At 55.8% G+C, this 25,054-nt stretch overlaps 2 protein-coding genes and 1 pseudogene across 3 annotated transcripts; 1 reads left to right on the top strand and 2 right to left on the bottom strand.

The window, feature by feature from the left end:
• Positions 1-885: 885 nt before the first annotated feature.
• On the top strand, positions 886-1,830 carry LOC115641528 (annotated as a pseudogene).
• Positions 1,831-6,084: 4,254 nt separating this feature from the next.
• LOC115641600 (THAP domain-containing protein 7-like) lies at positions 6,085-15,388 on the bottom strand. Of its 2 annotated transcripts, none has more exons than XM_030544898.1 (5): positions 15,237-15,388; positions 10,296-10,375; positions 9,529-9,684; positions 7,558-7,695; positions 6,085-7,021 (listed from the first exon to the last, which is right to left on the bottom strand). In XM_030544898.1, the coding sequence occupies exons 2-5, from the start codon at positions 10,373-10,375 to the stop codon at positions 6,382-6,384; spliced, it is 1,014 nt and encodes a 337-aa protein (XP_030400758.1). In that variant the 5' UTR covers positions 15,237-15,388; the 3' UTR covers positions 6,085-6,381. The 2 variants fall into 2 exon arrangements, with proteins under 2 accessions (XP_030400758.1, XP_030400759.1); XM_030544899.1 differs by lacking the exon at positions 15,237-15,388 and adding an exon at positions 14,999-15,211.
• Positions 15,389-18,859: 3,471 nt separating this feature from the next.
• On the bottom strand, positions 18,860-25,054 carry LOC115641527 (matrix metalloproteinase-9-like). Its single transcript, XM_030544733.1, has 4 exons — positions 24,988-25,054; positions 22,416-22,580; positions 20,828-20,983; positions 18,860-19,011 (listed from the first exon to the last, which is right to left on the bottom strand). The coding sequence occupies exons 1-4, from the start codon at positions 25,052-25,054 to the stop codon at positions 18,860-18,862; spliced, it is 540 nt and encodes a 179-aa protein (XP_030400593.1).

The following is a 25,054-nucleotide window of genomic DNA, read 5'->3' as shown; positions in this document are numbered from 1 at the left end:
CGGTGCCCCTCTCAGCCTGCATTCCAGCCTAAACGGGCCCAGTTCTGTCAGTTCGTTCTTGGGAGATCAGGGCATCGTCTCCTGCTCATCCCAGCTCCTGTCCGGTCGGAATCCTCCTTCTCGAACACGGGGGAGTTGGACACAGTATTACAGGTGAGGCCTTACCGGTGTCTTGTCCAATTGTTGGAGGCTTCTGAACATCCCATCCGCAGCTTCTGTGCAGAGCTCCATGCCCAGCAAATCACTCTGGGCAGGCAGGGGACGTGGGATCTGAGGTGGGGCACAGGGGCTGGTTATACAGGGACCCCTCAACTGGTGCTGAGCTGCAGCCACCTCTGGGGTGGAGCACAGTGGCTCTTTAACAGCATAAAGCAACACTATGGCAAGAGTTTGGGATAGGAAGTGATGGAGAAACCAGCTGAGAGTGGCTAGGAATCTGGGCTGTATGTGGGAGTAGGGGTTGGGGACGGGATGTTCCAGGGGATCTTTAATGACTAGGAAGTTTAAAAAGATTTGACAAACATCTTTTGCAAGTGCAGGATAAGGAAGGAGGGTGGGGAGAGAGAGAGACTTGCTAATAGCTCAGTGAGTAGGGCATTCTCCTGGGAGGTGGGGGTGGGGGCAGATACAGATCCCTGCTCGGAGTCACCCCGACAGCAATGGGTGCAGGGCTGGATTCTGATCTCAGTCCCCCTGTGGTCAATCTTGAGTTGCCCCTGAAATTCAGATTGACCTCAGGGGGCTGAGATCAGAATCCAGCCCTGCCCTCTGTGCAGTCAGATGTGACTCTGGATTGACTCCGGCGTAGCCCAGCCCGTTGGGTCTGCCTCACAACCCAGCCTACGTTATCCCCCCACTCTCTCTCCCTGCAGGCGGATGGAGGCGATGGAGGATGAGAACCGCACCTCAGTCTCCGAGTTCATCCTGGTGGGTCTGTCTGGCCGGCTGCGGATGCAGCGCCTCCTATTTGCGGCCATCCTGGCCACTTACCTGGCCACCCTGGCAGGCAACCTGCTGATCGTGGGCCTGGTGTGGGCCGACTCGTGCCTCCACACCCCCATGTACTTTTTCCTCAGCCACCTCTCCTTCCTGGAGATCTGCTACACCAGCTGCACCATCCCCCAGGCTCTGGCCCACCTCCTGACTCGGAGCAAATCCATCCCCTTCGCTCGCTGCGCCGCCCAGATGTACCTTGCCCTCTCGCTCGGGAGCACGGAGGCCATCCTGCTGGCCGCCATGGCCTACGACCGCTTCATCGCTGTGTGCTGGCCGCTGCGTTACGCCGCCCTTATGGGGTGGGGCCGTTGCTGGGCGCTGGCCTTGTCCTCCTGGGCTGCTGGGTTCCTCCTCTCGGTGGTCAATGTGGCCTGCACCCTGCAGCTGCCCTTCTGTGGGCCCAACCGGGTCAACCACTTCTTCTGCGAGCTGCCGGTGGTGCTGGAGCTGGCCTGCACCGATACGCACCTCACCGAGGCCGTGGTCTTCGGGGCAGCCGTGCTCATCCTGCTGCTCCCGCTGGCCATCATCCTGGCCTCCTATGGCCTCATCCTGGCCTCCGTGCTGCAAGGACAGGTGGCTGCTGGGTGATGCAAAATGTTCTCCACCTGCGCCTCCCACCTGGCCGTGGTTGCTATCTTCTATGGCACCGTCATCTCCATGTACATGAGGCCCCGCTCTGGCGCTGCCCCCGACCGGGACAAGCACATCGCTGTTTTCTATATTGTGGTCACGCCGGCCCTCAACCCACTCATCTACACTCTGAGGAACAAGGAGGTCAAGGGGGCTGTGGCCAAGCTGATGCACAGGGCCGGATTGACCAAGAAGTCCTAAGTGTGGCCAATAGGCCATGCTACCCAAATGTGGACCTAAAATGAGGAGGCACTTGGGACATGTCGTGGGGTGAGAGCTGGTTGGGAAACAAGGGGGTTTCCTCAGAACATTTCTGTTTTAATTTTCTGCAGCAGGGGAAAAAAAAGGATTAGAATTTTTTTTTGCCTAAATTTTCCACAGAAAATGTCAACAGAACTGAATTTTTCAAATTTTTTGTCTGAAGTTTCCAAAGAACATGTTGGCAAGAGAGAAAATTTGTCTTTTTTCCCCTAATTTTTCCACAGAACACATAGATGGAACCATAAATATTCCTTTTCATCTACACTTTCCACAGAAAATTTCAGTGAAAGAGAAAATTTTTGTTCCTGTCTAAACTTTCCACGGAAAACATCAATTGAACAGAAATTTTTCATTTTACCTTTAATTTTCCAGAGACAATAGCGTTGGATGTGAAAAATTTTCAATTTTGGTTACATTTCCCACGGAAAATATTGATGAAACAAAAGTGTTTTGTTTTCAGCTAAATTTGTCCTCAGAAAGTTACCTTGAAAGTGGATTTTTTTTTGTTTTCTCTGACTTTTCAACAGAAAATTTCAATTTTGCTTGGTGAAAATTTTAATATTGGAAACTTTCAGCCACATGGTGAAAAAAATTTCACCAACTGATGAAAAATTTTGGCTAAAACCCCTAAATATTTCAATTCTGAAATGCCATCATGTTGCCTCATGTGTCCATTCTCCTCTATAGGTTGGTCTCTCGTCAGACTACATCTCCCATGAAGCACTATGGTCTCTCCTCTTGGGGACAGAGGTGGTGCATAATGGGAATGCTATACTGTACTTCATCATGGGACATGTAGTCCAAATGGAGAGACCAGTCTATAGAGGAGAATGGGGACATGAGACAACCAAACTACAATCCCCATAAGCCATCCCTGCAGCATTTCTGAATTGAAATATTCCATTTTCCAAGCAGTCATGTTTTTGCTGAAAAAAATTACATTTCACCAACAGGCTCTTTTGGTGAAAAAAAAAATGTTTCAGAAAAGGAAAAAAACGCAACAATTTTCTGTCTAAAAAAAAGCACTTGATGGAAAACTCCCTCTCAGCCCTAGTGTGACGCTGAAACACCATAAACCATTGGCGAAAGGTCCCCTTCTTTGCAAACAGCTCTCACCTGAGACCTGACAAACTCACTGTACCAAGGATATTAATCCAGAAAGTGTCATGAGAAAAGTACCTACAGAACACTCGTAATTTGTCAAGATTCAAAATCACTGCGAGATGCATGTACAGGTGACATTTAAGGGATAATGTTTTGATCTTGACCGTATGCTTTATGGACTTGGAGAAGAAATTAGACCCCAGGGGGATAATATCTCGGCGATGGCCCACTTGGCCAGGGGAGTTGCCCCCCTCCCGCTCCCCCTCCTTAGCTGGTGATGCAATGCAAGGCTTAGTTGTTTAGTCTGGCACAATACCAAGATTTTGTACAGGAAATCACCGGTCAGTGCGAACTATCGAATGAAACCACCGGAATGTTAAAAAAAGGAACATTGCCACAAGGCAGAGGTTTGCCCTGCTGGCGAATAGGATAAAAAGACTGTTTTCAGCATACCACAGAGGGAAATGCACTCTGGATGCATTCGCAGAGGAAATCCCCAGGCAGCCCTGCAACAGACTGAACTTTTACTTGCACGGAGGGTGTGGGGGGGAAACTTACTTTATTAGCAAGGAAAGGAAACTAGCTATCAGACCCTCCGCACCCTGTGATTTTGCTGTGTGGCGTAACTGTTTCCACCACTTCCTCGCACTCCTAGCTAAATCTTTACTTCTTCCTAAATAAACCCCTCTGTTGCATTGTCAGTGCAGTGTGGTTTACAGGAGCGGTGGCTGAAGGCAAAACTGGGGTAGGCCTGGAGGCAGAGGATCTGGAATTTCTATGAGTAGCCTGTGCCAGGGGCTGGATATAAGAGGGCAAAGGGACTCAGGGTGCTCCTGTTATCATGCAAAGTGAAGTTGGGGCAGGCACTGCCCAGAAGAGAGTCCTTGGGTGGTGGAAGGGCTGGTGGAGTCAAGATGAAACCTGGCTACCACGAACTATCCCCTTTTGCTAGAGATGGGTCACAGTGCTGGGCACCCCGAGATCTATCACAGATGTGTCCCCTTCAGTGTAGATAACCCCCAAGGCCAGGACCCCTCCATTCGGGATCAAAAGAGTTCCCAACCATCAGTGACATGGTGTCACGTGGATGCAACTTTAGGACCTTGAAATGAGGGACAATTGTCTGACTGAGCCTTCACGGGAGGAGCCGGGGGCCCCGAGCTCACTGTCCCCGATTCCCAGCTCGGCTCTGAGAGAATTCTTGGATGCTGGGAAACGTGAGCTGGGTCTCTCAGCTGGCAGAAGGTGGTGCTGAGAGCTGGGTTCGAGTGCCAGCCCAGCCCCTCAATCTCTCTGTGCCTTGCTTTCTCCTCTGTAGAATGAAAATGCTGATGCTCCCGTCCCACACCTCTGCCTGGTGCATGTCAACTGGGGCAGAGACCATCCCTCACATGGTGTCTGTGCAGCTCCGTGTAATGCTCCTGCTCATCCAGTGAAGGCTAAGCCAGGACAAGGTCCTGGGGTGGCTCTGGGTTGTCGATTGCTCTACTGACATCGCTCTGGGTCCGACTGCCCCTGCCCTGTCCAGCTCATCAGCCTGGGCTGCTGAGTGATGGTGACCTAAAAGGAACTGTGGCCAACTGACCCTCTGCTGGGGGTCTGCTCCATTGACTCCTGCTGGGGCCAATGGGGCTGGATCCCCAGGTGAAAACGCCACCTTGCTCTGAGACATTGAGGGACATTTTGGGAAGAACTAGGAGGCTGCTTGGATCTCTTCCCCACCCCCAGAGAAACCAGGACCTCTCCCACACATCCATGGCCTGGGAAGAAGGGGTGTCCGGACTCTCCCTGATTATGCCTGACCCACACCCCAAACAGGAAAGGGAGGTTCAGCCCTAGGAAAGATGCCCCCCATGGTACCTACTAGGGAACTTAATTACCTAGGCCAGTCCCAGGCCTGGACCGCTGTCCAGGTACGTTCCTCCTGATCGTCTACCTCCTCCATCTCTCATGCTGGGGTACTCCGGGTGATGCTGTCCATTTGGGGCAGTTACAGCGCACAAGGGAGCCAGTGGTTCAGGTGGGGAATCCAGCAGGGCCCCCCCACCCCCGAGCTTCCCTGCACAGGCCACCCCTGGGCCACAGAGAAGGCCGCCGCAGCCGTGGCACTATTTGCTGCGCTTGCTGGGCCTCACAGGTGGTGAGCAACGGGGGGCATGTTTTATAGACAGAGAACACGTCGGTGCTTGTGACAGTTTAGTCCTGAACTCATCATTTCGTAATTACATGTAAAAAAAAAACCCCACGGTTGGTGTCAACCGGCCCCGATTCAGTGGGGCCAGATCCGCAGCTGGTGTAACCCAACACTGTTCTGTTTGCTAGGGGTATTCACACCAGCTGGTTATCAAGTCCCCGTGTACTCCATCTTCGCTGCCATGTGGCCCGTTTCATGCCCCTCATTTTATCGCTCAGCTGGGAGCTCAGCGCATTCGCAGTTCTGGTGCTTGGCCTGTCAGAGGGCAGGGGACGATCACACAGGTGGCATCAACCCCCTCCCCAGCCCCCACCGTGCCAACAGCAGGCCCCTGGCAGCCAGCATGGGGAGTGTGGGGGGATCAAGTAGCAGAGCCTGGGCAAGCTGGGATTCTGGTCCGGTGAGACTAAGGGAACCCCAAAGTCAAGGGGGAATGGATGCAGGGGGAAAATCGTAGGCATGGAGCTGAGGTGCTCATGGCCATAGGGCACACGTACAGTGGCAGTGCCTGCCCTGAAACCGACCCCGCAGCTCCCCCAGGGGCAACATGCACACGCACACCAGAGGCAGTGCTTGCCCTGGAACCGACCCCGCAGCTCCCCCAGGGGCAACAGGCACATGCACACCAGGGGCAGTGCCTGCCCTAGCACTTACCCCACAGCTCCCCTGGGGCAATGGGCGCACACACACCAGAGGCACTGCCCGCCCTGGGACTGACCCAGCAGCTCCCCTGGGTCAATGACCACACGCACAGCAGGGGAAGTCCCTGCCCTGGGACTGAACCCACAACTGCCCTGGGGGCAATGGGCACATGCACACTGGGGGCACTGCCCGCCCTGGGACTGATCCCGCAGCTGCCCCGCAGCCACACTCACACCAGGCTGTGCACACTCTGGGATCATCACCCCCACATAAAACAAGATCTTTATTTACAAACCCCATCGATCCGCCTCCCTGGCACAGAGGTGGAGGTCAGGGCGGGAGTGGGGGGCAGAGAAGTGCTGTCACAAGGTTTGTGTCTGCAGCCCTTGCCTGCCACATTTTGTGGGCAGGGAGTGAGCTCAGCCCATGGCCGAGCCACAGAGCCCAGGGCTTTGTGCCTGGGCGGAGGCCCGAGTCCCATGCAGTCCCTCTGGGGTGGAGTGAAGCCCCCCTGCCCTACGCACAGATGGCCCCTTAGCACAGTCCCAGGCTCACTCCAGGTCGCGCAGCAGCTGCAGCTCGAAGACCTGGAGGTGCTCCTTGAGCTGGCGCCGCATGTCCGGGGCCGCCCGCCGCTCCCGCTGCAACTCGCAGATGCGCAGCCGCAGCCGCTGTTCTCGCCGCTTGCAGGCCTGCAGCTGCCGCTGGACCCGGTCCAGGGCCTCCAGGGCTGCCTCTGCGCGCCGCTTCCACAGCAGGGCGCTGCCCACCTGGTAGCTGTGCTCGCTTTGGATGTAGGCGCCGGCCGGGGGCGGCAGGCGCAGCATGTAGAAAGACGGGGAGACGGGGCGGGGCGGCTCCGGGGTGGGCGACGTGGGGGCCTCTGAGGGGGCGTCTGTCTCTGTCTCTGGGAGCGTGGGGGCCTCTGTCTCTGGGAGTGCTGGTGTGGCTGTGGCCGCTTCCTGCCCCGTGGCCACGGCCGGGTACTCCAGGAGGATGTCCGACAGGCTGGCCAGGATGACGTCATGCTGATCCTCTAGCTCCGCCTCCTGGGGGAGCGGCCCGGGCAGGCTGCGGTGCTCAGTGGTGGGGGCGGCCGCGGGCGTGGCCAGCTCAGACTCCTCCTCCTCCGGGAAGCACGAGATCTCCGCATTGGCTGGGGAGTCCTGCTCCCCTTGGCCTGGATCGCGTCTGAGGGGAAAGAGCCCAACGCACTGCAGGGGGAAGGCAGAGCAGAGCCCCAGAGCAAGACCATCCCAACCCCCCTCAACCCCTGACCCCCAATCCAAACCTTAGGCAGCCCCAGCCCCGCCCACCTACACCCTGACCCCGCCCCCAGGATAGCCCCACCCCAACCAAGCCTGCGGTCAACATACAGGGACAGCCCTAGTTCTCCCCACCACCCGATCCTGACCCCGCCCCCTCAAATCTAGCCCAGGAGATAACATGCAGGGCTGCCCCACCCACTCCAGACCTTGACCCCGCTCCCTGCCCTACAGATCTGGTCTCCAATGCACACAGTCCAGCAGAGCCAGTTTCAGCTCCTCATTCGGACCCATTGCCCCCTAACACGGCTGGGCCCCCATCAGTCTCATGGGGGCAGACTGGGCCCTTCTGATCCACAACCCAGCCTGCACACCCCTTGCTCCATGTGCTTTGCCTTGGCACATCCCAGCCCCTCACCCCACGACACAGCCCAGCAGACCATCTACAGGGCGGGCACTCACCTCCACTTCCTCCAGGCCCTGGCAGCTTTGGGGTCATCACCCTTCTGTCGAGAAGCCCTCACCTTCGCTGCCCGGCGCGCTTTGGAGAAGGACTCGAAGACGGTAGGGACGGCCCCCTCCTTGAGCCGGTGGTAGCCGCTGTGGAGAAACATCAGCAGGCACGAGCTGCCCCCGGCCCAGCTGGCTTGGGGAGAACCCCATCACCTTGGGAGGAAGCTCTCCTGGCACGGGGACTCTTGGATGGGAACGCTGTTCCACTAGCTTAGCTGGGTGTCTCTTTGCTGGCCTGGGAATATTTTTAAATGGCTCTTTGCCCTCTAGGAACCACTACGCCAAGATGAGGCTCTGACTTTGGGGCATACGGTTTTCAGTTTACCAGTCGGTCTGTCTTAGGCCGGGGCTACACTATGGGCAGCGCAGCAGCAGTGTAGACGCTTCCTGTGTTGATGGAGAGGCGGGTAATCCACCTCCCCAAGAAAATTCTTCTGTCGACCTAGCCATGTCCGCACCGGGGCGTAGAGCAGCTTAACTACGGCACCCGATGGTGTGAATTTTTCACACCCCTGAGCCATGTAGCTAGTAAGTGTATACCAGGGCTTAATTTGTGGTCACCTGCATGTGGGTTTCGAAATAAGCAGCAGTCTGACATTTTTACCCTCTCTCTTGCAAATCCCTTAGTCTCTGAACCACACCATGTTTTATTCAGGCGCTTAAGGCCCTGATTGGATCCCACGATTGGATCCACACAGCCAGCCCTGGGGGTCCCACATTCATAGATTTTTTAGGCCAGAAGATCATCTACTCTGACCTCCCATCTAGCACCGGGCAGAGCATTTCATCCATTCTCCCCTGCCCTGAGCCCCGTGACTTGCCGGTAGTTATTGTACAATAGTTACAGGACGTTACATTCACACCTCACCCGGTTAACTTTCTGGCGCTGATGAGCTCTTTGTCCTATCACGCATCTGTGGGATGACTTTACTCACGTGGATAAGTGGTTGCGGGTACGTTTAACCCACCTTACAATAAACCCCCACTACTTTTATGTTCTCAAAAACATTAACGTCAACCCCCCACCCTGTGCATTCTTTCACTCGCTAGCAAGCCCCTGCATTAAGAGAGCTGCTGTAACAAACCGGAACTGCGTTTCAACATAATTCATTGCAAAATGGGGCCAAGGAACTGTGACAAACAGGCCTTAATTCAACTCTAGATCTCAGGGGAGACACACTGTCCTTCAGTCCTCACAGGGAGAGGGAGATGGGATGCGGATGCACGGGGGCGGGGGGAGAGAATAGACCAGCTCACTTTTGTGGGACAAGGGGAGTGTTGTCTAGACTAGGGGAAACCATTGAGATCAGTCCCTCCTCACAGGAAGTGTAAGGGCATCTGGACCAGTGGGACCATACAGACCAGTTCACCTTCCTGGATAGAGGGGCTGTGTCTGGACTGGAAGGTGGGGGAACCGTATGGCCCAGTCCATCCTCACAGGGAGGGAAGGGTGAGGGCATCTGACCTATGGGGACCCGTATAGACCAGTCTATCTTCACTAGGGGGGGCATCTGGACTAGAGGGAACCACATGGACCAGTCCATCTTTGGGGGTACATGCCAGGACTAGGGGGAACTGTACAGACCAGTCCATCTTCCCACGGGTAGGAGGAGGTATGTCAGGATTAGGGGAACCGTATGGACCAGTCCATACTTCCAGAGGGCAGATGAAGAGGGTTCAGCACAGGGCTCCACAAGGTCCAACCCACCCTCCCAGAGGGGAGAGGACCTGAACCAGGCATTTATGTGACTGGTGGCGCTGTTCTTCTCCACCCCCCCCACCCAAGCTGGGATGCCAGGGGCAGCTGCTGGCACAGTTATGGAGACCTGGTGAAAAAGCTCATCTCCCAAGCTAGCACCACCCAGCTTCGAGGCACAGAGCTGGGCATCCCTGGTTGTCGGCTCAGCCTCCTGCACCCACCTGATCCCCACCATCTCGAAGCAGCTCTTTTCGAAGTGCTTGGAGCAGAAGTAGATGTAGTCGGAGGCTGGATTCCAGGGGCCCTGGCCGCTCGGGTCCTTGCGCTGACAGTTCTCCAGCCACATGCTGCGCCGTGGGTTGTCCTTCTTGGGCAGCCTGCGAGGACAGAGATGGCACCGTTCAGCTCCCGGGAGAGGCATGGGCCAGGGCAGGGGTTCAACCGCCACAAGGAGGGGCAAAGGCAGATCCAGGAACAACCTCCCCCCAGGAGTTTTCAACCCAGAGATGCTAATGTCCTCTAGGTACGGAGAAGAAAAAGGAACACCACCTCCAAATGATCCACTGGAGATGGGACGTAGGACCAGCCGGACTTGGTCAGACCAAAGGTCTCTCTAGCCCAGCATCCTGTCTCCGACAGACCCCAGCTGCTTTAGAAGAAGAGGCAAGACACTCCCTAGTGGACAGCTCTGGAATAACCTGCCTACAAGGGAAAACTGGTCCTAACTCCTCAGCGATTCCTTGATCACACCAGGTCTCAGCTGTGGTTTTGGAGCAACAAGCTTTGATGATAATGACTGAGTCCTTGTGGCAAGAAGTTACGCAGGCTGGCTGTGCTGGGAAAGTATTTCCTTTCTGCTGGCATTACACTTACTGCCGTTCAGGGTACCTGGCTGTCCCCTTGCACCTTCCCCTCAGGGAGAGGAGGACGGAAGGGCTGGTTGTAAGGGGAGATTGTGGGGAGGAAGCAGGGCCAGGGTAGTTCTTACCGATGGAAGGAGATGCCTCGATTGCGGGTCTCGCGGGTGTCCCGCGTGCAGCAGCCGGTAGCAGAGCAGTGACGGGGCATCTGTGGGGAGAGAGACAGAGATGGGGAGGCCCTGAGAATCACTCCCCCCCACACACACCAGAGCTACACTCCAGCCAGTGGCTCTCAGTCTTACCTACCTGACCACTAAAGCCAGGACACTCTCCTGCCCGCATCAATACCTACCCCATCACCCCCACCATAGCCAGGACACCCTCCCCTCCCCAATCCACGCCCTCAGCCCCCATAGCCAGGACACCCTCCCCTCCCCAATCCACGCTCTCAGCCCCCATAGCCAGAACATCCTCTCCTCCTCAATCCATGCCCTCAGCCCCCATAGCCAGGACACCCTCCCCTCCCCAATCCACGCCCTCAGCCCCCATAGCCAGGTGAAGAGGAAAGTGCTTTTGTTCCAGGATTGGGAACGGAGAGGGGGACTCACTCTGCGTAGTTTCACAGAGCTTGTGTCTGTGTATCTCTCCAGGAGCACCTGGAGGGGGGAAGGGAATCAGGATTATTTCCCTTTGTTGTGAGACTCAAGGGATTTGGGTCTTGTGGTCCCCAGGGAAGGTTTTTCAGGGGGACCAGAGTGCCCCAAAACACTCTAATTTTTTGGGTGGTGGCAGCAGTACCAGGTCCAAGCTGGTAACTAAGCTTGGAGGTTTTCATGCTAACCCCCAAATTTTGGACGCTAAGGTCCAGAATCTGGGAATAAGGTTATGTCATGAGTGGCAGCGGCGGGATATAGACAGAATCCAGAAGCCAGTAGGAATATTATATTTTTCTTTTCTCTGCTAAGGGCTTTTTAGCAGAGAGAAACAGGTTGGTTTTAAAAGGGAACCAGAGAGAATTTTTTTTTTTGCTCTCTCTAGCAGTTTGTGGTTTGCATGTTAAGCGAGAAGACTGTTAAGGGTCTTTTGTCATGCAATAGCCCTCCCATTAGGAGGCAAAGTACCAGCACTTATATGCATGCAAATAAAGTGGTTTTTCTGGTTTCCCTTAATTGAACATTAGCTAGAGAGAGAAAAGGAAAAAAGCACTGTTGCTAGGCAGACTTCAGGAGGCAACAGAGAGCCTGCAGTTCAGAAGATAAACACCGGAGGGCACCCCAACACAAGAAAACAGGAACCATGACTTCTAAGGCAAGGATTGACGCCGAAGAACAAATCAAAGACGCTGAACACAGGCGACAACTGGAAATGAAACAAAAAGAGATGGAGATAAAAGAAAAGGAAGAAAGCATCAAACTGGCAGCCTTCCAAAGAGAACAGGCAGCCCAAGAGGCAGCCCACAAAAGAAAACTAGAAGAAGAAGAGGTGGCCCACCGCCGAGAAATGGAAAAACAACAAAAAGAGAATGAAGAGAAGGAAAAACAGAGAAAACATGAACTGGAGATGGCAAAAGCTGGGCTCCATGTGCCAGCCAACCCTAACAACCCGGCGCCAATTATTGCTCCACAGCACAGGAAATTTCCCACCTACAAGGCAGGTGATGACACCGAGGCCTTCTTGGAAAATTTTGAAAGAGCCTGTCTTGGGTACAGCATCCCCGAAGACCAGTACATGGTAGAATTAAGGCCACACCTCAGTGGACCTTTAGCAGAGGTGGCAGCTGAAATGCCCAAGCCGCAAATGAATGACTATAAACTTTTTCAAACCAAGGCCAGATACAGGATGGGGATAACCCCAGATCATGCCCGTCGGCGCTTCAGAACCCAAAAGTGGAAACCAGAGGTGTCATTTCCCAAACACGCCTACTACATTGCAAAAAACTATGAGGCCTGGTTAACAGGAAACAACATTCAAACCTTGGAAGAAGTGAACCTCCTCATACAAATGGAGCAGTTCTTGGATGGTGTTCCTGAAGACATCACACGGTACATACAAGATAGAAATCCCAAAACTATCGCTGAGGCGGGGGAGATTGGAGCCAAATGGATGGAACTGGCAGAAAGCAAAAAAGCTACTGTCAAGGGGAACGATTACCCCAGGGGGCACACAGACCATAAACCCTACAACCGAGGACAGCCAAAGACCCTCCATACCACCCAAGTAAAGCCACAGATACCCTACTCTTCAACCTCACCAGTCTCCAGTAACTCACCTCGGCCCAGTGACCCATCAGATGGAAGATGCTTTAAGTGTAATGAACCGGGACATATCAAGGCCAACTGTCCCAAGAACACCATGCGAGTGCAATTCATTACACCACCATCACACCAAAGATCCCCAGGCCCGGATGCCTCTCAAATACCCTTGGAGCGAAGGGAAAATTTGAGAGTGGGCGGAAAGAAGGTTACTGCGTGGAGAGACACGGGGGCACAAGTGTCAGCTATCCACCAATCCTTCGTTGACCCCAAATTCATCAACCCAAAGGCCAAAGTTACAATTTACCCCTTCATGTCACAAGCTGTAGACTTGCCTACAGCTCAACTGCCTGTCCAGTACAAAGGCTGGTCAGGAATGTGGACTTTTGCAGTCTATGACAATTATCCTATCCCCATGCTACTGGGGGAAGACTTGGCCAACCAGGTGAGGCGGGCCAAGAGAGTGGGAATGGTTACCCGTAGCCAAACCAGGCAAGCTTCCAGACCCATTCCTGTTCCTGAGCCGTCCACAGACGCCCCGTCTGTGTTACCAGAGACCCAGACAGAGGTAGTGGACCCGGATTCCATGCCTACCACTGAAACAGCCACAGCATCTCCAGTCCCAGGCCCGGAACTGGAACAGCAACCAGCACCAGCAAGTGCAACCACATCTTCAAACTCAACGCCAGAGGGCGCCAGCGAGCCAGAACTGGCAGAAGCACACGACAGCCATACCCAAAGGCTCAGCCAGAGCCTGAAATACCCTCAGGTGCACCAGCGGAGAGCGGTTCACCAGCAACGGAAACAACCCCATCACCTACATCGCTTCCAGAGGGACCAAGCCCAAGTCCACAGTCTGAGGAAGAACTGGTGACCCCAGCCTCAAGGGAACAGTTCCAGGCTGAGCAGGAAGCAGATGACAGCCTTCAGAAAGCGTGGGCGGCGGCACAGAGCACCCCACCGCCTCTCAGCTCTTCAAATCGATCCCGGTTTGTTATAGACCAAGGACTTTTATACAAGGAAATTCTTTCTGGTGGACACCGGGAAGAATGGCAGCCGCAAAAACAGTTGGTGGTTCCAACTAAGTACCGGGAGAAGCTCTTAAGCTTAGCCCATGATCATCCCAGTGGCCATGCTGGGGTGAACAGAACCAAGGACCGGTTGGGGAAGTCCTTCCACTGGGAGGGGATGGGCAAGGATGTTGCCAAGTATGTCCGGTCTTGTGAGGTATGCCAAAGAGTGGGTAAGCCTCAAGATCAGGTCAAGGCCCCTCTCCAGCCACTCCCCATAATTGAGGTCCCATTTCAGCGAGTAGCTGTGGATATTCTGGGCCCTTTTCCAAAAAAGACGCCCAGAGGAAAGCAGTACGTACTGACTTTAGTGGACTTTGCTACCCGATGGCCAGAAGCAGTAGCTCTAGGCAACACCAGGGCTAACACTGTGTGCCTGGCCCTAACAGACATCTTTGCCAGGGTAGGTTGGCCCTCTGACATCCTTACAGATTCAGGGTCTAATTTCCTGGCAGGGACCATGGAAAAACTGTGGGAAACTCATGGGGTGAATCACTTGGTTGCCACCCCGTACCACCATCAAACCAATGGCCTGGTGGAAAGGGGACACCCTCCTCTCCTCAATCCACGCCCTCAGCCCCCATAGCCAGGACACCCTCCCCTCCTCAATTCACGCCCTCAGCCCCCATAGCCAGGACACCCTCCCCTCCCCAATCCACGCCCGCAGCCCCAATAGCCAGGACACCCTCCCCTCCTCAATCCACGCCCTCAGCCAGAACATCCTCCCCTCCTCAATCCACGCCCTCAGCCCCCATAGCCAGGACACCCTCCCCTCCCCAATCCACGCCCTTAGCCCCCATAGCCAGGACAACTGGCCCTCCCCAATCCACGCCCTCAGCCCCCATAGCCAGGATAACTGGCCCTCCCCAATCCATGCCCTCAGCCCCCATAGCCAGGACAACTGGCCCTCCCCAATCCACGCCCTCAGCCCCCATAGCCAGGACACCCGCCCCTCCCCAATCCACGCCCTCAGCCCCCATAGCCAGGACACCCTCCCCTCCTCAATCCACGCCCTCAGCCCCCATAGCCAGGACAACTGGCCCTCCCCAATCCACGCCCTCAGCCCTCATAGCCAGGACACCCTCCTCTCCTCAATCCACGCCCTCAGCCCCCATAGCCAGGACACCCTCCTCTCCTCAATCCACGCCCTCAGCCCCCATAGCCAGGACACCCTCCCCTCCTCAATCCACGCCCTCAGCCCCCATAGCCAGGACACCCTCCCCTCCCCAATCCACGCCCTCAGCCCCCACAGCCAGGACACCCTCCCCTCCTCAATCCACGCCCTCAGCCCCCATAGCCAGGACACCCTCCCCTCCCCAATCCACGCCCTCAGCCCCCATAGCCAGGACACCCTCCCCTCCCCTGTGAACATTTCCACCACACGTTGGATCTCTCAGCATCTGCATGTGACCCCCCCCCATAACCAGGACCCAGCAATAGGGGAAGGGGGGTTCCACCCCCAGCCCCTGTTTGTGCCTCCCCAGCTTTGAATCCCTGGACTCTGCGCACCTGCTGCGGAGCGGGGAGGCCGGGGGGGCACGCGGGGGGGGGCAGGGAACCCCCGTGCGGGGAGGGGGAGTTGGGAGGGGCGGTGACGGGGGGGTATCCCCGGGGGGGGTCGGTGACGCGGCGATGGAGTCCCCGGGGCTATCGTGACGTAGCTGTGACGCGGAGGGTACCGGGGGGAAGCGGGAGCCGGTGACGCGGCGCGGGGGGGGGGTGTCCCCGGGGCCGTTTCCGGTCTCACCTCCCCGCTCCCATCACTCCACAGAGGCTGCTGTCCAGAGTCTGGCGCAGGCGCAGCGGGGCCTCTCGCCGTGTTCTCGCGAGAGCTGGAAAGAGCCCGAACCCCGCCTGCCCGCGACAACCTCGCGAGAGCGCGGTCGGGTGTGCCGGCGGCCAATCGGATTCTGGGCCATGCCCTGCCCCCACCCCTGCTCGAGACAAGCCCCGCCCACCAAAGCTCCGCCCCTTCCCCCTCCCGCCACAAGCTCCGCCCCACCTTCAACGTCTGCCACCGGCCCCGCTCTACAGAGCCCCGCCCCTTCCCCCAGAGCCCCGCCCTTCCCCAGATCACCTGACACAGGCCCTGCTCCACAGAGCCCCGCCCCTTCCCCATAGCACCTGACACAGGCCCCGCCCCTTCCCCATAGCACCTGACACAGGCCCTGCTCCACAGAGCCCCGCCCCTCCCCAGATCACCTGACACAGGCCCCGCTCCACAGAGCCCCGCCCCTCCCCATAGCCCCTGACACAGGCCCCGCCCCTTCCCCTCAGAGCCCCGCCCCTTCCCCATAGCACCTGACACAGGCCCCGCCCCTCAGAGCCCCCCCTGTCTCACCCCCACCCACACCTCCAGCAGGGTGGTGCCGACCTCCAAGGGCAGGACCCCCCCCCCGTGGCCTGGGCAGCCCTGAGGTGGCTCCTTCTCTGGTGATGGGGGGAGAGGTCCCTCGGGCTCTGCCTGGGGCCCTCCCAGCCCCATGGCCCTGGATCCGGTTTCAGGCTGCCCCGGCCGCCAGGTTTGCAACGTGGCACATCCAGGCCACGAGGATGGTGATCTGGCGCCTGGTGGAGACGGAGGCTCCCAGCTTGGCCCCCTGCTTGTGTTTGCCAAAATGTAAATCATTCGTTCCCTGCAACTTCCTGCCCTGGCCTCCCGAGGGCCCTGCTCACCGCCTGCATGCACCTGAGCCAATCCCATCTTCCCTTGCTTGGGCCAGATCTGTTGAATGGCTTCAGCCTAGGCAGGGCTGGCTGGCTTTGGAGGCATCACATCAGGGGTGCTGGAATGAGGGCAATCGGGGCCATGACTCCCCCTTTTTACTGGCCCTAAGGGCGAGTGAGGGGGTGAGGGGGCAGAGAAGAGCAATTGGGGGGGGGCGGTGTGAGGGCAGAGACTTGGGAGGAAAAGGTGGCACGGGAGCAGATCCTCAGAGGAAGGGGCAGGATGGAGGCTTGGGGGTGAAAGGGTGGCACAGGGGTGGGACCTCAGGGGAAGGGGTAGTGCAGGGGGGCGTGGCCACAGTTCAGATGCCGGTGCTCACTCCCTCACACTTTTAGGAAGCTTCCGCTGCTCCTGCATCACATCCTGCAGGGGAATTCACAACCTTACAATGTCGTGATGACATTTCACCATGAGATTATTGCCCAGCCTGTCTGATCCAAAATGAGCCACCTTCCCCATGGGCAGTGGACTGTGCTTAACCATGCTCAGACAACACAGGGAAGGTGTGGATATCCCCTCCACAAACGGGAATGCAAAGACTCACCAGACTGTGACAAGAACATACCAGAAGAATGATCACACTGGGTCAGACCATGGTCCATCTAGCCCAGTATCCTGTCTTCCAGCAGTAGCCATTGCCAGCTGCTTCAGAGGGATTAACAGAACAGGGAAACAAAACATTTCGCTTTTATAGAAATGAAGCTTTTTAATTTTCTAGAAACAAAACTTTTGGCTTAAGCCTCAATTGTTTTGTTGTTGAAAATTTCATTTTGTGGGAAATTTCAAAATTTGATGTTTTGTTCCAGAAACAAATTTCAAACTTGTTGAATTTCCCATGACTTGAAAATCCCAGTCCGTGCATAGCTTATCTGGGAGACTTGAGACCAGAATCTACAGCCCAACCTAAGCACCTCTCGATCCTTATAACACCTCCTTGTCCTGCCGGGCCATTACCCCTATATTACAGATAGGGAACGGGTGCATCTACACGCAAAAAAAAAAAAAATTGCAGAAAGTCTGAGCCCAGATCTACTGATTCAGGCTCATGGGTCTCAAAACAGCAGTGTAGATATTTCCGCTTGCTCTGGAGCTCTGGCTCTGAGACCCAGAGAGGTGAGTTGGTCTGGGAGCTCCGGTGGGAATGTCTTCACTGCCTCCACGTGTTTTCAACCCTGCAGGGCAAGCCTGATTCCATAGCCCAATGCTCTGAGATATGGTGTTGTGAAGTTACTTTTTTTTGCAATGTAGATGTACCCTGAGGCACAGAGAGGGTAGGTTGAGGCTGCAATTTGGAGGTGTGATTACAGCGCACGGAGATATACCTGAGCTAACTAACTAGATTGGGTAGATCCGCCCATCCTGCAATCATTCCTCGCCCCGGCAGAATAGACATAGCCTGGGTGATTGGCTCAAGGGCACACGGAAAGTCCGTAGCAAAGCAGAGGATTAAAACCTAGACTCCCACGTGCTAGATATCTAACCACTGGGCAATCTAGCCTGCCAGCCGAGCAGGCTGTGTCTACACCGCACACTCAACCCGGACTCTGACTCCGGTTTGAGACCAAGGCCCACTTCTGTCCACACACTAAGCAGTCTGACTCAGCACAGCATTTTGCAATGTGGACGCAGCCCAGGGCTGTGTGGCGCAGAGTGGGCATGCTAGCATGGCTGCGAGACCCGGGTACAGCAACTGTCACAGAGCTGGGCTGAATGCGCAGTGTGGACGTACCCGGTGCTTCATTTGTGATGAAAGAGGTGCCAGGACTCAAGCAATTTTTTTACTTTCATAACTGACATGGCAAAGCCCAGATGTGCCAGGGCTCTGACAAGGAAGTCCTCACCCCGACTGCAAAACTGTCTGGTAAAGTTTTGAATGTACTTACTGAAATGCCAGTTCAGGAAGCTTTGAAATATTCCGAATTTAAGAAAGCTGTTTTACAAAGGTTTCAAATTACTCCTGAAGTATACGGGTTGAGATTTAAAAATCCTAAAAGGGAGGAATACAGGGGTGCGGACCGTCACATCCACCTACGCTCTGTGTGCTGAGGAGGCTGTCTGGAGTAGGAACAGGCTCTTGTCTGAATGTGGCAGGCCCGATCCTAAACCCACTGCAGACTTCCTGGGCTTTGGATTAGGAGACCAGCATGCCACCGCCCTGGCCTGATACTGATTCACCCTAGCAGGGCTTTCGGCCATTGGGAAAGAGGTACAGTCTTTACCTTCAGCTCTGGATCTGTGCAGAGCGGAAGTCACACTGGGTCCAGGTGTGCACAGATCTGTGTCGGTGGCTGAAAAGACCATCTCATTCCTGGCGCAAACGTCGCTGGAGTGCCTCACCGAGGCTGGATGGAGCAGGTGCTCTGGAAACCTCTGCCTCTTACAACACCAGCCCCTTGCGAGAAGACACAGCTCTCAGCTGGAGAAGGATTTAATTGCTTTGTAGTGGCAGTTGCGTCTCCAAAGCTTTGAAATATCCTAGCACCTCTGGGATCCATTGGAAGGCACTGTCCCCACCCCAGGAAACAATTACCACCCCTTCCCTGCTCCCAGTTCACTCTGCTCGTCTGCCAGTCTGAAATGCTTACTGGTGCCTTGGGCAAAGCTCGGGGGAGCATCACCCAGGATCAATCCTGAGCCAGCCCCTAACTGGTGGGGTCAGGGCTGTCGTAGTTGGGAGTGGTAGCACACCAGGATTGTCCCATCTTGTCATCGACTGCTGTAAAGCTGTGGTAGGTCGTGTCCTTATAGATGAAAGGGAAGACGCAAGGGCCGCTCTCCGAATTCCCCCCCACCGCTGGTGGAGAAAGGCAAATGAGGAAAGCGTTAAAATGGGGCAGAAGGCAGGATGCAGGGTAGGCGATTTGCTGGGAGGACTGGGGGTGAATTTGCTCAACAAAACTATTTTTAAGTGAAAAAAATGCTGATTCACGGGAACTGAAAGCGTTTCAACATTTTGCTAGTTTTGATGCATTTCCCGACTTGAAAAGATGTCGAGGGAAAGCAGCATGGAAAAGTTTAGACACGTTTGAAATTAAAAATAAATTCTGGGTTCCTGATGGGAGCATCTTTTTTTTTTTAAATTTAAACTCATTAGAGAGAAAAAAAAGTTAAGAAAAAAGAAAAAAGGTGGAAATGGAAATGACGTTTCAAAATGATCGAAACAAAACGTTTCAACTGAGCCGAATTGAAAGAGAGTTTGGGTTTTCAGTTGATGAATATTTTCGAGGTTTCATTTTTGCCTCTCCAATCAAAGGTGGAAAAAATGTTGATATTCCCAAAAATATTTCTAGGGTAGGAAAAAGACTGAAAATTAGAGGAAGGTTTCTAACCATCAGAGGAGTGAAGTTCAGGAACAGCCTTCCAAGGGGGGTAGTGGGGGCAAAAAACATATCTGGCTTCAAGACTAAGCTTGTGTGACGAACTGGGACTGTTCTTACTGTGGTCTGTGAATGTTGAGTGGGGGGTGTTGGCCTGGGAGGCCCGTCTACATTGGGGGATGGGAGACTGGCTTGAGGGAAGATGCCTGAGCATGTAAAGTGAGAACCCAGGAAGGGGTTGGAGGCCAGGCGACACCTCTGCTGGGAAGCTGAACAAAGGCTGGAGCGTGAGAGGAGTTTCAGGAGCTGGCTGGGGAATGGAAGGAAGAACAGACAGGGCTCTGACGCTCCAAGGGGGCTGTGGTGCTCCTGGGACCCCAAGATGGACCTAATTGGGGAGGATCCTGTTGTCCGTGCCTGCAAGACTGTCTTGGACTGTGTTCCTGTCATTTAAATAAACCTTCTGCTTTACTGGCTGGTTGAGAGTCATGGTGAATCGCAGGAAGCCGGGGGTGCAGGCCTTGACTCCCCCACACTCTGTGACAGCTTGATAAGTTTATGGAGACGATGGTATGATGGGATAGCCTGATTTTGGCAATTAATACGTCTTTGACTACTGGCGGTAAATATGCCAATGATCTGTGATGGGCTGTTAGGTGGGATGGGATCTGAGTTACTATAGAGAATTCTTTCCTGGGTGCTGGCTGGTGAGTCTTGCCCACATGCTCAGGGTTTAACTAATTTGGGGTCAGGAAGGAATTTTCCTCCAGGGCAGATTGACAGAGGCCCTGGAGGTTTTTCACCTTCCTCTGCAGCCTTGGGTATGGGTCATTTGCTGGAGGATTCTCTGAAGCTTGAGGTCTTTAAACCACGATTTGAGGACTTCAATAGCTCAGACATAGGTTAGGGGTTTGCTACAGGAGTGGGTGGGTGAGATTCTGTAGCCTGCCTTGTGCAGGAGGTCAGACTAGATGATCATAATGGTCCCTTCTGACCTTAAAGTCTATGATTCTATAGCTCATTCCCAGATCCAATGTCTCAATCTGCTACCCAGACACAGAATCACTGAGATCGGGGCCTCATCGCGCCAGGCACTGCCCAGATACAATCACTGGGATTGGGCCCCGTCATGCCAGATGCTGCCCAGACACAGAGACGCCGAGATCGGGGCCCCATCGGGCCGGGTGTTGCCCAGACACAAAGTCATAGAGATCGGGGTCCTGTTGCGCTGGGCGCTGCCCATACCAGCTGCAAAGTGCACCCACCCCTTGTGTCTCTCTTGGCCCCATGTACCTGCCATGCCGCAGTACCTCCATTTATGGTCCGCATCATAGTTCCTCGTGGTGGCACACCAGGGCCGCTTGCTGTCATCCATGGTGCAAGTCGTGTACCTCCTGCCTTTGTACCAGAATGGGAATGTACAGGGCTTCTCCGATTTCCCGCCAAGCACTGGGAGAGATCAGGCAGGGGAGGGAGATGGGACGTGGGAGACATGGGAAACAGAGAGCATGCTGGGTAATGTGGGACACACTCAAACCAGAATCGCCCCCAAAATGAGGCTGTGTCCAGGTAAATAAAACCCTGAGCCCCCCAGCAGCCTGGCCACTGCCTCCCAATCACTCTGGGGTAGTGCAGGGAATGGGGGTCAGGATTATGGGGCTCCCACAGAGCTGTGGGAGGAGCTAGAGTTGCCAAATTTCTAATAGCAGAAAACTGAATACCCTTGCCCTGCCCCTTCTCTGAGGCTCTGCCCCCACTCACTCCATCCCCCTCCCTCTGTCACTCGCTCTCCCCAACCCTCGCTGACTTGCTCGTTTTCACTGGGCTGGGGCAGGCGACTGGGGTGTGGGAGGGATGTGGGCTCTGGGGTGGGCCAGGGATGAGGGGTTTGAGGTGCAGAGGGGGCTCCGGGCTGGGGCAGAAGGTCGGGGTGTGGGAGGGGTGCAGGCTCTGGGGTGGGGCCAGGGATGAGGGACTTGGGATGTGGAAGGAGTTCCAGTCTGGGGCAGAAGGTCAGCGTGCAGAAGGGATGTGGGCTCTGGGGTGGGGCTGGGAATGAGGGTTTGGGGGTGCAGGATCTGGGCAGCGCTGACTTCAGGTGACTCCTGGGAAGTGGCGACCTGTCCCTCTGGTTCCTAGGCTGAGGGGTGGCCAGGGAGCTCTGTGCACTGCCCCTGCCCACAGGCACTGTCTCCGCAACTCTGATTGGCCGCAGCTCCTGGCCAATTGGAGCTGTGGAGTCGGTACTTGGGGCTGCGCCTGCGGGTGGAGTCAGCGTGTGTAGCGCCCCTGGCCTCCCCCTTGCCTAAGAGCTGGTGGGACATGCTGGCACAGAGCCAGGCAGGGAGCCTGTCTTAGCCCTGCTGCGCTGCCAACTGGACCTTTAATGGCTTGGTCAGCAGTGTTGACCGGAGCCACAAGGGTCCCTTTTCGACTGGGTGTTCTGGTGACAAACTGGACACCTGGAAACCCTAGGGGGAGCCCAGGGCCGGGCTATCAGATGTTGCGGGTCGGGAGTGAGAGGCACCGGCAGAGCTGGGGGGAGCCCAGGGCTGGGCTAGCAGGGGTTGCGGGTCGGGAGTGAGAGGCACTGGCAAAGCTGTGGGGAGCCCAGGGCTGGGCTAGCAGGTGGCTGTGGGTCAGGAGTGAGAGGCACCGGCAGAGCTGGGGGTGGGGAGCCCAGGGCCAGGCTAGCAGGGGGCTGTGGGTCAGGAGTGAGGGGCACTAGTGGACCTGGTGGGGGAGCCCAGGGCTGGGCTGGCAGGGGGCTGCGGGTTGGGATGAGGGTCCCTTGCTGAGCTGGGTCCATGGGGAGACCCTGGGCCCGTCAGTGTTGTTGTGCCCATGTCCCCTGGCTGGGGAGCCCCCGGAGGCACCATACATGTGTCAGGGCAGGAGCTCCTGCGCCTGTCCGTGTCGTAGTTTGCCGTGGTGGAGCACCAGGGCTGGGCCCCGTGGCTCTGCTCCATGGCGCAGGTGTGGAAAGTGCGGCCCCTATACACGAAGGGGAAGAAGCAGGGCTGGCCACCCGCGTTCCCGCCGGAGGCTAGGGGGAGACACAGACAGGGGGCAGCGCAAATGGGTGCAGACCCCTCACCCCACCCTGGGCTGGTTCAGATGCTCAATAAACCCTCCTGTTTTACGCTGGCTGAGGGTCTCTCCGGGCTAGAGAACAGGGTGGCATTATTCCCTCTGGGAGCAGAGGCCTCGGGAGGGTCCAGAGCGAGTGCACTCCTCAGGGGGCCCAGGGCGAGAGACAGACGTGCTAAGGCTCAGATAGGTGCGGCTCCAGGAGGCAGAGGGGCTTAACCCCCCAGAGAGTGGACCCTCGAGAAGGTTCCCTCCAGGGACCGTATGGGGCCAAGAATGGGCACAACCTGTGAGTCTGTGACAAAGGGTCTGACCCATTGACAGACAGATAGAGAGATGGCAGGGGTGTACTGGGCTAGACAGATAAACAGAGAAGGGGCATGTGGGGTTAGAGAGAGAGACAGAGGGGATGCATGGGGTTAGACAGATGGGGGCATATGGGGCTAGACAGACAGGGGCATATGGGGCTAGACAGACAGATGGGGAGTGTATGAGGCTAGAGAGACAGACAGATGGGGGGCATATGGGGCTAGACAGATCGGAAGTATATGGGGTTAACCAGACAGACAGAGGGGGTATATGGGGCTAGACAGACAAATGGGGAGTGTATGGGGTTAGACAGACAGACGGGGAGGTATATGGGGATAGACAGACAAATGGGGAGTGTATGGGGTTAACCAGACAGACAGATGGGGTATATGGGGCTAGACAGACAGAGAGGGTTATATGGGGTTAGACAGACAAATGGGGAGTGTATGGGGTTAGACAGCGAGAAGGACTGTGTGGCTTTGCCCTGCCCAGGTCCTGGAGGTGTCGCTGGGGCGGGTGCCAGGAAGATGGTGGCCGAGTGCCAGGACATGGGCCAGACCTGCCAGCTCCGGGCGTGTAGGATCACAAGTGGGGAACACGACGGTTGTCTGTGCTACCCAGCGCTGCCCCCCGTCCCCATCCCATCCCCCGGCTTCTTCTCCACCACCATTCTGCCCCCTGGCTGCCCCCCATCCCATCCCCCGGCTACCCCCCATCCCAATCCTAACCCCTGGCTGCCCCCGTCCCATCCCCTTGCTGCTCCCTGACCCTTGGTTGCCCCCATCCCTGTCCCACCCCAGGCACTCACCCTCCTCAGAGCAGAACTTGTAGGCCCTGTCCCGGTCGTAGTTGGTGGTGGTGGTGCACCAGATGCTGGATCAGACGCTGGCCCAGATGCTGTCCTTGGTTGTGCATTCCGTGTAGACCTTGCCCTTGTAGGTGAAGGGGAAGATGCAGGGGGCAGGGTCCGCACCTGGCCATGAACAAGGGACAGAGATCAGAAATGGGGGGGAACACAGATCCCTGGGCTGGGGATCAGGATGCCTGGGTTCTCTCCCTGGTTCTGGGAAGGGAAAGGAAGGGAGAGGTGTCTAGTGGTTGGGGGAAGGTGCTGGGAACCAGGACTCCTGGGTTCTCTCCCTGGCTCGGGGAGGAGAGGGGCAGGGGCTCTAGTGGTCAGAGCAGAGCGGACTGAGAAATTCCTGCTGTCCATCTCTGACCCGCTGCCAGGTTGGTATGTCACGCATCATTTCACAAAACACACTGTGCTACTCTACACAATGACAGCGTGTCCCACTGCACTTCACCACAGCCCCCAGGCCACGACACTAATCCACAACACGCTGCTCCACAACACACAGTGTGTATTACGCTCCACAACACAACAAAACAGTCCCCTGAACAGTACCATACGGCTCCATCGCACAACACAGTCTGTTACACTTCACATCACACAACTCTACAATGACAGACTGCTCCTCGGCACACACTCTCCTACACTGTTCCACAACACAACAGCCTGCTCCAGCTCCACAACATGCACTCCACAACACAACACACAGCTACACAACATGCATTCTACTACACAACAGAACAGGTGCTCCACAACACAACACACTTCTACACAACATGCATTCTACTACACAAGACAACACAACAGCACATTGTTTCACAACACGCACTCTATTACACAATACAACAGGCGCTCCCCAACACAACACACCACTCCCCAACATGCATTCCACTACAATACACTGCTCCACAACACATACTTTACTACACAACACACTGCTCCACAACATGCATTCTACTATGCACAACAGCCTACTGCGCAACACAACACGAACTTTACTCCACTACACAACATACCACTCCCCAACATGCACTCCACTGCTCTACAACTCCCTGCTCCACAAAACATACATTACTACACAACAGCACACTGCTCCACAACACGCACTCTACTAAACACCAACACCCTGCTGCACAGCCACACACTCTACCACACTACACACCAACAAACACCAACCCAAGACAGCCCCTGCCTCCCTTACCCTGGGTCCCCACGCAGAGCAGTGCCAGGGCCCAGGCCAGGACGCACGTGGCTGCAGATGAAGCCAT

The sequence above is a fragment of the Gopherus evgoodei genome, unplaced genomic scaffold (genome assembly GCF_007399415.2).
Source record: "Gopherus evgoodei ecotype Sinaloan lineage unplaced genomic scaffold, rGopEvg1_v1.p scaffold_35_arrow_ctg1, whole genome shotgun sequence".
Lineage (NCBI taxonomy): Eukaryota > Metazoa > Chordata > Testudines > Testudinidae > Gopherus > Gopherus evgoodei.
Note: the sequence above shows the minus strand (reverse complement) of the source record. Positions and strands in the feature narration are given on the sequence as shown.